The sequence below is a fragment of the Paralichthys olivaceus genome, chromosome 1, assembly GCF_024713975.1.
Source record: "Paralichthys olivaceus isolate ysfri-2021 chromosome 1, ASM2471397v2, whole genome shotgun sequence".
NCBI classification, from domain to species: Eukaryota; Metazoa; Chordata; class Actinopteri; order Pleuronectiformes; family Paralichthyidae; genus Paralichthys; species Paralichthys olivaceus.
Genome location: NC_091093.1, coordinates 7,082,386 through 7,098,650, shown reverse-complemented (window position 1 = coordinate 7,098,650; position 16,265 = coordinate 7,082,386). Strand labels below are relative to the sequence as shown.

Genomic DNA, 16,265 nt, shown 5'->3' with positions numbered 1-16,265 from the left:
TATCTTAGTGAGGACACTCATTGGCCTAATGAGTTCCCAAGCCCCTAATATCTTAAGCACTTAACTCATCATATTGTCAAAGTATAATTATACATGGATATGCCAGATGTTCTTAATTAATTTCAGTTATAATTATTTTCTTATTTCACTATTCCATGATCTTTCACTTATTTATTCATTCATTTTATTTAACAGTCATAATAAAATGTCTCATCTTTAACTTGACAGCCGGGGGAGAGGCCATTGAAGTTCGGGGGATTTTAATAAGAATTGCTGCTCCACCTGTGTCTGTGGGCTTTTAAACCTTTTATTTCAATCAGTGTTGGTGTGAATACATCTGAAGTTTTTTTTAACACTCAGTGTCCCTGCGTGCCCCGGCCCCTGGTAGCAGTAATTTAGTGTGGTGTATTTTAAACCCAATCTCACACTCAGCTCAAAACTCAACCCAAATCTAAACCTAATATAACCGATAAACACACACACAGAGACAGAACAGATGAAGCCATTTCAACCATGTTATGAATAATTTCTCTATATTTAACATTAGACAGTCAAACATCAGTTTAATATGATATGAACACAACAGTATAAAGCTTTGGGATGAAAGCTGACATTTACAGATCAGTCCAGTATGAAAGATGTTAATGTAGGAACGTAGCATAAGAGACAAACCACTGTCCATGGTGTTGGGTATGTGACAGAGGAATCACGTAACAATCTGGTTGTACGTTCTCATCTAAAACCTTCGTGGATGTGTGTGATGAGAACAACACAGCCATGGTTGGAGTGTTGCTCACCAGTTGAAATATGATTATGGAGCGTTGTATGATACTTATATGAACTGAACGTTTGGAAGTGTTACATTTCAACATCAGACTACAGTTCAAGTCCAATGTGGTCATTTAGTGTCAAAGAGTCAAAGCAGGGCATCGCTGCTGAAGGGAGAAGTTGGTTCTACAGTGCAGAGGTCAGGGTTTAACCCCCATAGTGAACGGACTGACATAAAGACTCCTTATAATCTACCATTCTCTCACATGCAAACATTTCTTTTAATATTAAGAGCACACACAAAAATTAGCCCTTTATAAGCAATGTACCGACTTCATGTAGCTGTCAGAGATGAACAGCGACAGGTACTACACAAGAGACGCATCTTGTGTACATAAATCAGCCACACAGCAGCAGCCATGTTTTAAATTTACACAATTGCACTTTCGTCGTCCTGCTGTTACGACTCCTCTGCTGCCAAAGAGCTCATCAACGCCAACTACACCGAACATTTCCCTGATTCTTTCTTCCATCGTTTTGCAGAGTAAAAGCCTGAGGTGTTTCACACTAACGTCAATGAAGATTTAATGAGCCCGTCTATATTCTCGTTTTGTCAACACTGCAGCTGCTTTCTGCAACATCCGGACTAAAAGCTGCTGCAATTCTCTCTCAGAGGTGAAGTGCTTCAGACGGGCCCCAAATAAATGAAACTGCTGCTGCTTGAGAAAATAAATATATCTTGTATTTAAGCTGAGCAAATAAAAGTATGATTATAACAATGCAGTTGGAGAAACACTAAATGGAAAAATAAGCAACAAGAGCCTAAACAAATTCAATAAACATGAACTCTGATTTAGCTGTTGCTCTCAGCTAGATGTGTATATATGTGTTCTGTCGGGGAGAGGTGGGTGGTGTTTTATTTACATTTTGCCTTTAATTCTACCTTCCACCCTCCTAAAGTCAAGGCACTCAGGCAGAGTACGTGACCAAAGTGCCCTCTGCTCTTTCATTTATCCAGACAAGCGAAGGTTCAGGATCCCAGTTTGCTGCAGAGCAACAAGCTAAACCCCTACCAGCTCCAGGCCTGCTGTTCTGTGGCTCTTCCACACCAAGTTACATTATAGATGTTCTGTATTCAAACACACATCAAGCCACTGCTGCCTGTTGAGAATATTCTGGAAAGCATTTGAGATAATCCACGATCAGAAGGACGACTGCAAGGACGAAACAACTGCTCAAACTGACAATTCATATGGCCGATATAACTTAAAACTGACATAGAAAAAATGTGCAGTACAGAAAATAGAGATTTTATACATACTAGCTATACAAAAATACATTGCTTTATTTTAAATGGAGTCCTTCCTTTACATAAATGTCAACTCAAATTACCAATGTAAGAAAAAGTGGACTCCAGTCAACAGGTCTGGGATTACAGCTCCGCTTACAGCTTTCCCAACCTGGTTTCACCTAATGCCTGCCAGGCATCGATACAACAAAACATCTGCATCAGAGGAGCAACGCCGAATCCAAACGAGCACAAAACATAAATACCAGGTTGGATTATATCACCGTAAAACTCACAGCAAAATAACACCAGAACAGTTGAAAGTTGATGGTAAAAATGGTAAAAGAAAATGGGTTGAGGCTTTTAGGAAGCTTTTTCATCAGGAGTGAAAGTGGCAGTAATGGGCGGCACACAAAACAATAGTTTAATAATGATAATATCAGGTTTTTCCCCCTCAATGGAAAGGATATCTTCCCGTTCTAAGACATGTCACATCACTCGTATTCTTTAAAGCAGCAAATGTTTCAATTTGAGAAACAGAGTCAACTACATCTACAGGGACTGCAGGCATTTGCACATCACCTCTGAATTTCTTACAGACTCGTAACAGTGACAGAAACACGACTGGAGAAGATTGTCGGTCAAATGAAATTTCCCTTCTGGACGAGTTAAAGTAAACAAAGTGAACAAAGTTCTCGAGAGCCAGTGCTGCTGTTGCCTTGACAAAGGCACTTAGCCGCAGATCGTCCCAGTGAAGGAGCCTCTGAGACTGCGTGGACTGATTGTTAAGGAGGACAGGACTGAAAAAGAAATACAGACTTACATGACACAGGAGCTCAAGCACTTGGCTCCTGTTAAATATTGCACTTTGAAAGAGGGAGATGCAACGTGGAACTTAAACATTAAAGGGACCAGGAGTGCAATCAGCCCTCTGAGCAGGAGCCAGAGAAGGGAAGATAGGTTGGCACTGTGAGTTAAGTGCAGGAGTGGATTTGGTGGACTGAAGGAGTATCAGAGGATTTCCTATTTCTCTGCATCACTTCCCCTGGAGGTTGCTGAGCTCAATGTCTTCCTTGCGGCGTTTTTGCTGAGTGAACAGGGAGCTAAAGGGGTAGAGTTTGGCTTTGGCTGAGTAGCGCTGGCCGGCAATGTCCACCTCATAGTCCCCACGGTTGATGAAGTCCGGGGTAATGGGTGTGGGGAGCCCCTCTCGGCCTGGCGGCGGAGATACAAAGCCAAGGCAGACGTGGCGCTCCAGGGTGTAGCTATAGGCGCTGCTGGTGGTCGTCCCGGCCAGCTGGCCGTTACGGTAGATGGGCTCCCCCCACCACGGCCACAGGTCTAGCTCAGTGTCATGATCCTCGAGAACCAGCATGACAAACCTCCGGAACACACCGTCCTGACGCTGCTGCAGCAACGCCTCGCGACCAAGGAAATCTTTGTCCTGATGGTGGGAGGACAGGACAGAGGTACAGAGACAGCACAGGATGGGAGGAGGATGAGGAGGAACAAGAAGACGAAGAGCATGAAACAAAGGGAGTGAAGGAAGTAGACAAAAAGTGGAGAGGAGGAAGAAGTGAAGAGGAGTAAATAAAAGCAGAGGATAGATAAACAGGTAGAGATTAACAAATGAGAACTGTTAAGATGCGTTCAGACCTGATAACTATAATAATATAATCTGACATTCTCCAGAGGGGCTGTATTTGAGAACGCTGATGGCAGAGTGAGAGGCTCTGGACTCTCCAGAGTTGCTCCTGCCAGCCCCCTAGTAAAAACTCTGGTATAAGGGATAGAGTCCGAATCAGCTCACTTGAGAACACAGCAGGAGGTCCTCCAGAGGATTCACCACAAGCGAGCGGGCGCATTGGTGACATCAATTTAAGCTGCTTTCAGAAATGCACTGAACTCTGGAGATTCCCTGCACTTTCTCCGAAAGAGGAGCGTGTGAACGCAAATGTCACAGTGAGAGCCTCGAATTATCTGTGGACTGTCCCCACCTGGCCCCCTAGTATAACGTCAGCATAAACTTCACATAATCCATTGTGCTGGAAAGTAAGAAAAAAAAAAAAAAAAAAAAAAAGAATCTCCAGATCAAAAAGCACAATGAAAATGTCAGGAGAGTTTGTGGGGATGTGAGCCGATGACAGTGTTGAGGTGCTGTAAACAAAATCACGTGAGCAAAATTCAAACGTTAGTTCCTGCCTCTGCCTCCTGCATCAGCTGCACCATCTCTCGTCTGAATAATGCCTAAGATTTGGAGCTGTTGTAAAGGTGTCTGTGGAGAGAACCTCCCGCTGTGTTGTGGTTGTGTTAAAGACAAACTACAGATAAAGTCTGAACCATTGGGTCCAGACTTTATCCGTAACTCCTGTCTGAAAACACTGCTTTAGAAAGACGATGAGATTCGAGAGCTTTTGGTGATAAGAAACCCCCAAGATGTCTGCAGTGGAATTAATGCATTACTTCCTGCCTCTGCCTGATATCTGAAGACACAGACGAAGACTCCAACTTAGAAAGACGATGTGTGCAAGCTTTTGGTGATAACAGAAACATGTGATCTCAGCAGCGGAATTTATGTCCTGCCTCTCCTGCTGTGCTTCCTCTCACTTGAATGCTCCAGAGATTTCTGAGTTATTGTGAACACGTCTGAGGAAAGAATCTCCCGCTGCACTCAGACCCAATTGTGCAGACATTCTCCAGAGTTAATGACTGAAAACGGCTTTAGATGATGAAGCCTGCCCTACAAACAAATAACATCCTCAAACATGACACTGACTGGTGTGAATACAGGAGCACCAGCAAACCAGCTTTTAAATCTCACTCATTTCTTCAATAACACATTAATAAAGACTGAACATCTGAAAGCAACTGAAACTAATTCCACTGGGGGTTCCAGTCTTTATTCCTTTCACTCTGTCATTATAGATGTATGCAGCAGACAGTGTCTTCTAAATGTGACTGATGGTAGACTTCAGGTAGACTAAACCACTCTCAGTGTTAGGTGACACCTGTTGTGCCTGCAGGTGCAGTCTGGTGACATTTTCTTTTCCATCCCAGCAAAGACTAGAACCCAAATGTTGAGTTGGGTTCAGTACAGCAGAGCCTGTTACTATTCTGCTCCTCTCTCAACTTCCAACCGAGTAAAACTTAACAGAGAGCTTCAAAAAAGCATTTTGTACAATAATTAGCATAATGCATCACTACTGATATTACTGTTGTATTTTCTTCACCTGAATCACCTTAGCAACACTAAAGACTTGCCGTTTAATGACACAATAAGAAAATGGTTTTGTAACCAGAACTATGAAACAGAATTCAGACTCCACGCTGGGCTGACATTGTGCAGTCTGATGTGGTTACACAGCTAAAGTGTGTACTGACCGTGTCGAATTTAACCCTGAACTCTCGTCCACATTCCAGCGGGGTGGTGAAAGCGTCCAGGTCCTGACCCCAGAAGGCAAAGAACTTCTCTATGCGAAGGCTGCGCAGCGCGTAGTACCCTGCGTTGCGAATGCCGTACTTCTGACCCACTGACATCACCTCGTTGTACACATGCAGTGCATACTGTGGGGAGCAGAGGAAGACACTGATGAACTTCATGTACTGTGTAATAAAAGCTTAAAACCATCCGATAACTACATGTTAGTGTGTGTGCAGGTCGAACCTCTATAGGGATGTAGAGCATGAAGCCAGGTTCTCCAGTGTGAGTCATACTCATCACTCTGATCCCGTTGGCATAGCCCACACTCATCTCCTGTAAACACACAAACACGATCAGTTAATATTCATGTCAGCGTGGAGATAACCATATAATGTTACTGTTACTAGCCATTGTTTCTTACCTTACAGAACATGGAGGGGAAGTGGGCAGGTGTCATGGAAACATATGACAGCTCAGCCAAAACATCCATCGCACGAGGTCCTATCAGATTTAGAGCTGCGGGTAATAGAGAAAGAAAGGTTACCTGATAAACAAAGCTCAGCCCAGGTCAGGTACTACATGTTTCCTGACCTGGATCACAATCAGTAGCACTAACATTAACTAATTCATTACCATATCAGAGCGTGTTCACTAGCTAGCCTCCATAAAATTCACAAAGAAACTGTGAGGGACTCACTTCTTTTTCTTGTTTCTTTTTTTTTCAGATAGATAATAAATAGATAAGATAATTAATAATAATTAGTCGTAGTTACCACCAATAACATCCGGATCATTAAATTAGGGATATACTGCACAGTGCCTGCACAAGTTTTGGGATAGAGATTGTTGGTTGGTGTTTTATTTTGTATGCAAAAAATCCATGTATGAATGTTAGCCCAATGTTGCTCACATTTCAGACAGTTAAGGTAATTACATTACAAACATACTGATTATATTTTGAATGTGTGATTAACCGCCCAATTAATCACACTGATGTCTCACAATTGCCAGAATCAGGTCATTTACATAATAAGGGCTCTGAGCAGATATGTGATAATGGTGCATTGCTTGCAGTGTAGGATATAGTGTGGCCGGTTGATGGCGACATCACTGCAGGATCAAAGAAATGGTGCTGTGTGCTGCCCTTACCTGTGTACTTCCAGCTGACATCCTCCAGGTGGAGCTGTGGTTCATTGGGCATGTGTTTCTTTATCCAGGACCAACAGTGGACCAGCTGGTCTGTCGGAGAGACGATGAAAAAGCTGCAGAGGAGAAGAAAAGTGTGACTTATTTCAAGTGATCATTATAAACGACAGGTGTTCAGAGTTATTTGTGTTTCAAACCTGTTCTTGCTGAGGCGGACAACGCTGCAGTCGTTCTCGTAACCTCCCTTCTCGTTCAACATGCCAGTGTGGACAATGTGTCCAACAGGAACATCCAGGTCGTTGGCACACAGATGCTGCAGCAGCTCCATAGCCTGGTCTCCTGTTGACTGGGACATCAGGACAGAGCAAAGAGTTTAACTGGGGAAACACATGCTGACATCACTGACTGGCTGTGACCAGAGGGGAAATGTATGCTTTTTAATATGAAGCCTCAATCAAGTGCAGCAGCAGTTTAATGCTTTATGTGATCCAGTGTTGATTAACAATTATAAGCTGTCATGCATCATCACTCACGGTCAGTTCGAACTTGGTGAAGGAGGACATGTCAATGACACACACGGCCTCTTTGCAACATTTCACTTCTGCTCCAACAATGTCAAACCAGTCTGGTTTGTAGAAGGTCTTACTCTGGTCCAGAGAGAGCAGATCTACAAACACATAAAGTGCAACAATCAATCAAATCAGGCATTAGAGAAAATACACGTCATCATGTGCTGTGGAAATGTTTCCCGTTAACCAAGCAACACCAAAACATTTCATTTATCAGACTTCATTAGATTAGAAAAACATATTTGCTATTATTAAATCTACGATAAAAAACAGAAGGGAAATTCTCTAGAGATTATGAGCAGCATTTTTCCTGAGACATCCCCAATGTGACTATACAAAAATGAAGGAAATCATCTGCTGAGAGAAGCAATAAGAGCCTGTTTATCCTCAGTCTTTCACAATGTACGACATTAACAGAAATATTTAAAGAAATGATTAATCATATGACATCATCAACAGTTGAAACCCAGCAGCATGCGACTTCTGTACAGTGTCTGTCGGAGAGGAGGGAACTGATCATTAAAGTGTCATGAGATTGAGTCATGAGATTGTGTCATTTCTAGTTCGGTCGTGTCAACTCCTCCCACACATCTGCCCCAAAGTGTGCAAGAGATTTTTGATGGACGGTTGTTACCAGGGGGGTTATGTTTTCCAAGCTGTCTGTCTGTCAGCAAGATTATTCAAAAATTACAGAACTGCTTTCTGAGAAGTAGGGGAAGGAAGAAATCATGACATATGTGGTGGAATTAAATATACAGGCAGATCCAGGATGTTGTTTTACTTTCATTAAGATGGAGTAAAAGGATGTTGGCCTCGGCAGAAGTATGTGGTCTACAAGCATCCTTCCTAGTTTTATTATAATAACCTAGTTTTTCTGCTTGCTCATCACACTACCCAGAATTTTAGGACTCTCTGTAAAGCCAACCTCTAGTTAGAACATACGAGTGCTGTAAACCATTACAGAGAAAATGATCAGCAAACACCTGTGAAGTACTGGTCACATTACTTCGCTATTTTTACTCAAGCAAACACTGTACTAGAACATAGAGATATCAGTTTTCTATAATCTTAAATTGTAGCCAAATATCAGAGTGTATAACCTGTGTAAAAGAAGACTTTCATCAAAACTTACTGACCTTGCAGTTCTTCATAAATGCAATCAAAATAACTGATTTGTAAAGCTCACTCAAAAATTAAAGATTAAAGATTGCATGTCTGCTGTTGAGTAATTTTTACCTTTCCCATGAGGAACAAAGTATTTGGGCCTTTCAAAGCCATGCTTCTCCATCCAGCGTGCTCCCTGAGTGTCCAGGCGGTCGTACAGAGGACTGGTCCTGAGCTGACGGCCAGTCTGAAAGTCCCAGCGAGGAACCTTCAGTTCATACAGCAGAGCTGGACCCAAACACACACAGACACTTTGAAGCACCAGAGCAAAACTGTCAAAAACATTCATAGAATTATAGGCACAGGAAAAACACAATTATGACCAGGAACATGTTTTTTAGGCCATCAGATAAATTGTCCAAATATCAACATCTTTCAGTTATTCTGAAATATTTTGGATGGTACAAAAGTGAAGTCTCCTCTCTGATGCTTTAACTCTGTTCTCTTTCTGGTTTCATGTCTGACAGGGAAGTTTCTTAATAAGAAATATTGCTTTTCCCTTGGCATCAACCTTGATTTGTGAATAACAGGAAAATAACATAGCTCATCAGACGTAAGAGATTGGGTTAATAATTAATTGCATAATTTGTTTTATTACCTTTAACAGATACACATTAATATGATTTAAAAAACTTAATTCTTAAGAGTTTACTACTCACGCATGACTTCCATCACTCTGTGTCTCAGGAAGGTTCGGCTGCTCTGCAGGTTACCAAAGCGTTTGATGTCCAGTGGCCACACGTTGGCGGTGGGGTAGCCGTAGGTCATCCACTCTGCCAAGTACCTTCATAACAAATTGCACACGACATTTGTGCTTCATTGCAATGCAACCAAAACATATCCACATCACAATTCTGATCGCTGTCCTATAGAAACTGATTAGTTCCTGTATCAGTCACAAACCTAAATAATGCATTCAGGAGTAGAATAAATTTCAGTTTTGTCTTCAAACCCATTTGATAATGTTCATTCACATATATACCACAGGCTGACCTCCAGCTAATACATTTATACCCATCCTTACTTGCCAGCTCCTCCAGCAAAAGACAAACCAGAGGAGTTCATCCCTGCCAGCACGTAGTATCCAGAGATGCCCGGTGTCTCCCCCATCAGGCAGCGCATATCAGGCGTAAAGGACTCTGGACAGTTGACCAGCTGATGGATCTCAGCGGACTCTAGACCAGGCATTCTCCTCATCAGAGCTGTGAGCATTGGTTCTGGAGGCAGAAGACAATGAGGTTGATCGAAATCTTTTTTAGAAATTCCATAAATCCACATCAATGTGTAACATTTTCAAATGATTTACAAACCATATTGATAAATTGAACTATCCAGTCTTCACAATTCTAAACTTCAGAGGTCGCATTCCCATAAACCAGTGTTCCTGTCACAACACGAGGCTGCTAACTTGTCTTTTTGACCTTCTCTAGTGTTTCTACCATTAAGGAAAAACATAAACAAAGAAATACTGGATTTGGCTTAAATAACCTTTTGATTTACCTCCACCACCAACAGCCCTGTGCAACTGTGACAGATTCAACAAGCTCAAGCTCCTGCGGCACAGCAGGAAGTGTAACCTTTTCTCACATTGTGCCATAAACAGACCAGCAGGTTTTCTTCATGAAAGTTGACCTTAAGGCAACAGTGTTAAGTGCTGTGTCAGTAGAAACTACATTGTGTTTCCACTCTTCCTCTAATTCTGTGAATTCATTTGATAATTTCATTGATTTAATTGGTTTCTTAGATTTGATCACAGACTTCAAACACAGCACAATAAAATGGAAAACTCCAAAAGTACAATATTGCGGTTTGTACGGAAAAAAAACTGATTACAGATGAAGAACGACCCGTGACAGCTTGATCTGACTCAGTGTGTTATTGCAGGTCAGGGCCAGTTGGTGACACGCTGTTGTCTTTTTTATAACCTGTAATACTGTTTGAGGAATCTCAGATTACCAGTGTAAGGCCAAGGCCAAAGGACAGGTGTCCGTGCTTGTGTGCGTGCTTGTGTCCAAGTGTGCGTGCTTGTGTCCAAGTGTGAGTGCTTGTGTGCATGTGTGACATTTTCTTTACACCATACCTGACCCAGTTTTTTTTTTCTTCTATCAACAAGGGATGATTATAAATGTATTAATACATAAATAATAAGCCCATGAGTATAGCCTTGACAAAATTTATGAATAATAAAAAAATAATATTAATCATATATATACTTAAGATATACAGTGGAGTTGAAAATCTAAGACGACTTCCACAGCCGTGTGGCCCAAGTGATGTGCCTGCCATGTCTACCAATAATCTCCAGATGTGCAATTGCTGAAAATAGGTTTAAATATAAAAAATAACTTAGCAAAATATACAGATTGCTGTTAAATTCCCTGTCTCCACCTCCCTCGCCTCCCATCCCTCCCTCCAGCTCTCTCCTTTACCAAAGTGGTCCCAGTCCTCCTGCATGTTCTGGATCTCCAGCTGGTTACGACCCTCTGTGAAAATGGGTTTGGGATTCTTCTCATAGCCCCCTGACAGAAGGCCACCCTGCCATGGCCGTACATATATCCTGCCGTCCATATCAATCACCACTAAAGACAAGACACAAGTCAGTTAGATCACCTTCTCTCTCTTGTTTGCAACAAACCACCAAAATCAGTCAATGGACATTATCACAAACGATTCTAAAAACTTGACAGTAAATAATTATTAATTTTCTGAGTTTATAAATTATACCAGACTGAATCAAGTAGCTTTCAATTCAATAAAATAATCAATAAATTACAGTCACCTTATACTCTCGCTCTGCCACACACACTCAACCAAAAGTTTCATTCCTAGATGTAATTTAAAACGTGTTGATTCTCTAGTCTATCAATGAATCTGACATAGTTACTGCAATCATGCACCTCACTGTAGTGATGGTGGTGTTAAAAGAGGAAGCAACTACAGAAATGCAGGTTTTTGAGTGGAAATGGTATAATGGAAAAAAGAGAGACCTGGCGTGCCGGCGGGAAGTGGCTCCTGGAGAGGTTTTGTGAGGAGGTAGAAGTGTTCACAGCCATGAAGAGGAACTGAAACCTTCACCTCACTTGCCTGGCCGAGCTCGTAAGCCCACTGGAGAAGAAACAGGCATTACAAATATGTCTATGTTGCTGCTAAGAAGACGAGTATATTGACCACAACAGCCTTTCATATAAAACTATCAGATCTATCATCCAAAGTCAGCTTCAGCCACACCCATTAAAGTGGCAAATGGCTCCACTGCCTTCACAAGAATATTTGCTGTGGGAAGTGCTACAGTCTGCCATCTCAATCATCCCACTATTGAGTTAAAACTTAGGTAAGAATCCAGCTTAAGTTTTACATTGAATCGATGCACAACTTGACATGATTCTCAAACGCTGACAAAGTTTTTCCCCTCACAAACTTGGATTTAAGATGGCACTGTGATTCATTGATGCTAACATGTATTCCACAATTCCACTCCGAGGTTTACCTGTCCCGCACAGTTGACGAAGTATTCACACTCAATGGAGCCCCGGTCAGTCTCCACTGCCATCACATGACCCTTCTCCACCAAAACCTGCTGAACACTGGTCCGCTCCAGGATTTGAACTCCTGGATAGTATGAGAAAGATGAGTGGATGATAGAGTGAGCAGAAAGAAGACAAGAGAGGGGGAAGGAGGGAGGAGATGACAATGAAGAAGGAGAGCAGAAGGTATCGGAACAGTAAAATGGCTTGAATTCAAGATTAAAGTACTACTGCCTAAACATTGCATTGAGTGTTCCATTATTGGTCCATCAAATGCACGTTCTGAGTTACCTTGTCCAGCAGCAGCCACAGCCAAGGCATGGTTAACTTCAGGTGGAGACACCACAGCGTCTGCAGGGAGGTGGAGCGCCCCTACCAGGTCATGAATATTAACAAGAGGGTGGAGTTTGGCCACTTCCTTAGGTTTAATGATGTTACAGCTTATCCCCATTACCCTAGGGATAGAGTGTGGGAGATAGATCTTCACATCACTGTGACATCCGTTTAAAATATCATGACAAATGTTTGTGTCATGACAATATCAGGCAAACATTCACATGAAGTGGAAGACAAAGATATAGCGGCTGTGTGATCATAGTTGTGATTTTATACCAGTAATAAAATTGTCCAGTAAAAAGAAACAAGGTAATCTGTCTTGTTTATATGTTGGAGAAACATCTTACCACCAGGCTCAAAGTTTATACCCTGCAGTGGCAGACAAAACTCAGGCTGGACTTAGTGTTCATTAAAAATCCCTTGGCCACTTGACAGCACACTCATCCATATAAACTCAATAGGGCAGATACCTCCATTACTAAATATTGACTTGGGGTTTTAAGGTCTTACTTTAGTCGGGATGCCAGGCGCTTCAGAGAGATGAAACGATCCTGATTTTGAGCCAAACACAAAGACCCTGTCTTCACATAACCTAAAACACACACAAACACACAAACACACAAAACAAAGCCATATTATGTAACTCATTAGATCTCAAACCAGGTTATTTCACAAGTAAAGTCAAAATGATTGACCTCAAACTCAAAGGGATCATCATTCAAGCAAAGGCTGTACTATGGATAGATAAAATAATGAAATAAAAAGCAGTTATTCATATTCATCTTGAACATATTTAATGGTTTAAGAAAACTTATAAGCCACAAGGACAATCATTTTTCACAATGTGTCCTATCATAAGCCTTGGTTCAATATGAGTAAGACATAACCATGTCACAGTGGCAGACCTGTTTTGATCCCAGTGTCCTCCTCCAGCTGCTGATAAAGGCTGATGGAGTAGTTGGCCATTTGGCACTCTATGGAAATAGGCTTGGCCACACTGACAATGCCAGCACACAGTCTGGTGGTTCCTGCACCAAGCCTGTTATCAGGACAATAAAACAAAGAATATAACATTACCGCAAGGTAAGATGTGACACACACACACACACACACACACACACACACACACACACACACACACAGGTCTGACCAGCTTGTGGTGTGTATTGGAGGCTGTCTTCCGATTAAAAGACCAAAACACCCGATGACACTAAGGTACACAACTGATGATATGTCCCTAACAGCTGCTGGTAGTCGCTAGCATCGGCTGGTGGTTGGCAACTTATCATTAAACTAGTGCAGAAGACCTTCAAAAGTGTAAGGGATATTCACCATCTTGTCCTGTTTTAAAATAATAGAGCAATATCCAACCAACTCTTTTCTATCGCCACTGTATCTGTCCCCCTCCAAGAGGACTTAAGAGGTGGCAGAGCAGGAAACTTTGTGGATTCAGTGTCCTTAAAGCCAACCACACGGGCTCTGAAATATGATTCATTAAATTAAGGATTATAATTGATGACACCCCCCATCACCTTTGAAATATCACACACTCCCACAACCTAAATCTTTAAAGATATGTATCTCACCTGCCCTGCTCCAGGAGCACAATGTCAGTCCAGCCCAGTTTGGCCAGGTGGTAAGCTACTGATGTCCCCACTATGCCTCCTCCACAGATCACCACCCGGGCCTGGCTGGGCAGAGGCAGCAGCTGGGAGTCTCCATTGACGGCCATGCAGTGAGGTGAGGTCGAGAGGGCCCTGCCGGACAATCTGTAGCCGGTGTGGGGAAGCAGCAGCCTGGGGAGCAGGACAGGGGACAGAGCCCTGGAGCTCCGCACACAGCTGCACATAGCCGTGCTCGCTGCACACAAACAAACACACAGCCTCACATACTGGTCATGTGTTCACGACCCAAGGTTAATATTGATTTCACCATCTAACTCCCATAAGGTTGTATGAACGTGAATGTTTATCTTCATTCACCTGCAGGTTTTAGGAGAACACTGTGAATGCTACTTGGCTAAGCTAACAAGCTAACACCGGGTGACATTAAAAGCAACACCCCGCAGTGGGAGCGGTGGAGACGGGGCCTGAGAAGCCGACAAGGTTGACTTGAAATAGACCTTGAGCTGTCACGGTTGTGATCCTCTCTGTTTGCTCCCAACCTCTGCTGCACTCCCACCTTTAGCAGCACAGCTAGTTTTAGCTGGCGATACGTTTAGTTGTCATTTGTCATTAGCTTAGCTGTACAGAGCACATCCCGACTTGTACATCGGTAAAGTTTCGCGAAAGTTTTCCTGACATTTTCTGTTTCTTTTCTTGCTGTTAGAGTTACAGTTAGCATTACAGTTAGCTAGCGAGTGTAGCTCAGTGCTATGGAACAGCTAGCTGCGGTGGGTCGTTTAGCTGCACCGCTACTAAGCCGCGCAGAGGCAGTTGCTGTCCCGGTGTTTCTCTCACTGTTCACGGCGACACAAACTCACAGATCCAGTCCGGTCCAGACGCTGTTAATGTCGGCAGGGAGTTACAGCGGCTCAGGGGTACGACACCGAGTCTGGAGAGGAGCAGCAGCTTTCTGCTCCACTGTCAGATAACTCCACACAATCAAGAGGAACATCCGGTCTGAACCTTCAAAAGGAAATCTCACACACTCAAGAGTGATTTCTCCTAGATAAGTTCTTATCTTGTGAGATAAGAGTCAACGATTAATAAAGCACAGCTAATCTACTCTCTGACTCTCTATCATTTCAGCTTTCTTGTTCATGTTTTCTATTAAATACATTTTTTATAATGTTTTGTATGAAATCTTTGTGAATCTCCTTATAATTCAAAAACACGTTTATGTTTGCATTGATCAGTATTGTGTTTTATTAGGTTTTCAGTAAACTTCTAGCAGTGCATACAGTCTGTGATTAAAATGCAGTAATATGTGCAGCTAAGCGTGTTCACGAGTGACCACTGAGGGGCGTCAGAGGCCTAGTTAGTGAGTTGGAAGGTAGTGCACAGTGTCTGCATGGCTGATGTAGTGTTTGTATGAAAGTTAGCTCCCCTGCATCAATACACATTTTAGAGTAAAGGACAAGATGAATATCCATGGTACGTTTGAAGGTCTTCTGCACAATTTAAGTAACCAACTACCAGTAGATGTTAGCAGCTGTTAGTGTCCACCAGCGGATGATGGGGACATAACTTTAGTTGTGCACCTTAGCTCTTCAAGTGTTTTGGGCTTGTGATCAATGATACAGGCCGAACCTGAGCGAAAGGCTCAAGGTAAATCTTGTATGGCAGTACTATGAAAGCCATGTGGCCCGCTCAGTAGATCAGACATCATTACCTCTATGCCATTTTAAACTAAATGCTACAATTTAGAACATAGGACAAGATGGAGAATTGTTTTACTGCACTAATTAAAGTGACCACCAGTGGATGTTAGGGACTTGTCTTCAGTTGTGTACCTTAGCGTCATCAAGTGTTTCTGCCTTTTAATCAGAAGACACCCTCTTCTAAGGCAGAAATACATTTGTAAGCATGAAAGAGTGAGTTGGGCGCATTATAAGAAAAGAATGAAATACAAATCATTAAATGTTTTCAATTTATAAGCTATACACTAAGAAAGATAGGATTTTTTAAATTATGAATTGTAAGTTATTCTTATACATTCATGAATATGAATGACCCAACACAAACTATATTTAAGTTTCTTTTTAAGGCCTCATGTAGACTATAGTAGCAGCATCTATGGAGACTTTATTTGTAAGGCAGTGACAAAATTAACTTACCGAATTGGTTCCACTTTCTAATCAGTCACCCTTTATAAATAATAAATTAGTTTGGATTATGGATTTACTAATGGTAAATAAAATATTGTTTTAATGCTTCATAGATGAGCTATAAGTCATTGATAGTCATAAGCCAATAATTAATAAACTACCAATTTGATCTCTGAGCTAGTCGACTCCATGTCTTATAAATATCAATAATTGGCAAAAGTTATATCTGCTTTATTTTCTAATATATCAGACCAACATTGGTCTAACTGATCTACAAAAG

General features: G+C 42.0%; 1 protein-coding gene across 1 annotated transcript; it reads right to left on the bottom strand.

The window, feature by feature from the left end:
• Positions 1–516: 516 nt before the first annotated feature.
• pdpr (pyruvate dehydrogenase phosphatase regulatory subunit) lies at positions 517–14,835 on the bottom strand. The gene is made up of 18 exons (XM_020080194.2): positions 14,699–14,835; positions 13,803–14,076; positions 13,122–13,255; positions 12,727–12,808; positions 12,172–12,335; positions 11,844–11,965; positions 11,344–11,461; positions 10,786–10,935; positions 9,381–9,573; positions 9,016–9,140; positions 8,429–8,584; positions 7,157–7,290; positions 6,821–6,969; positions 6,627–6,739; positions 5,899–5,993; positions 5,721–5,810; positions 5,438–5,620; positions 517–3,500 (listed from the first exon to the last, which is right to left on the bottom strand). The coding sequence occupies exons 2-18, from the start codon at positions 14,063–14,065 to the stop codon at positions 3,093–3,095; spliced, it is 2,679 nt and encodes an 892-aa protein (XP_019935753.1). The 5' UTR covers positions 14,066–14,076; positions 14,699–14,835; the 3' UTR covers positions 517–3,092.
• Between the last annotated feature and the right edge of the window lie 1,430 nt (positions 14,836–16,265).

Excerpts from the sequence above, each read along its gene's own strand:
- pdpr (XM_020080194.2), bottom strand. The coding sequence starts at position 14,065 with ATGTGCAGCTGTGTGCGGAGCTCCAGGGCTCTGTCCCCTGTCCTGCTC. Across the intron at positions 5,994-6,626 it reads TGTCAGCTGGAAGTACACAG|CTCTAAATCTGATAGGACCT; the intron begins GTAAGGGCAGCA and ends TATTACCCGCAG. Across the intron at positions 5,811-5,898 it reads TCCCCTCCATGTTCTGTAAG|GAGATGAGTGTGGGCTATGC; the intron begins GTAAGAAACAAT and ends GTGTGTTTACAG.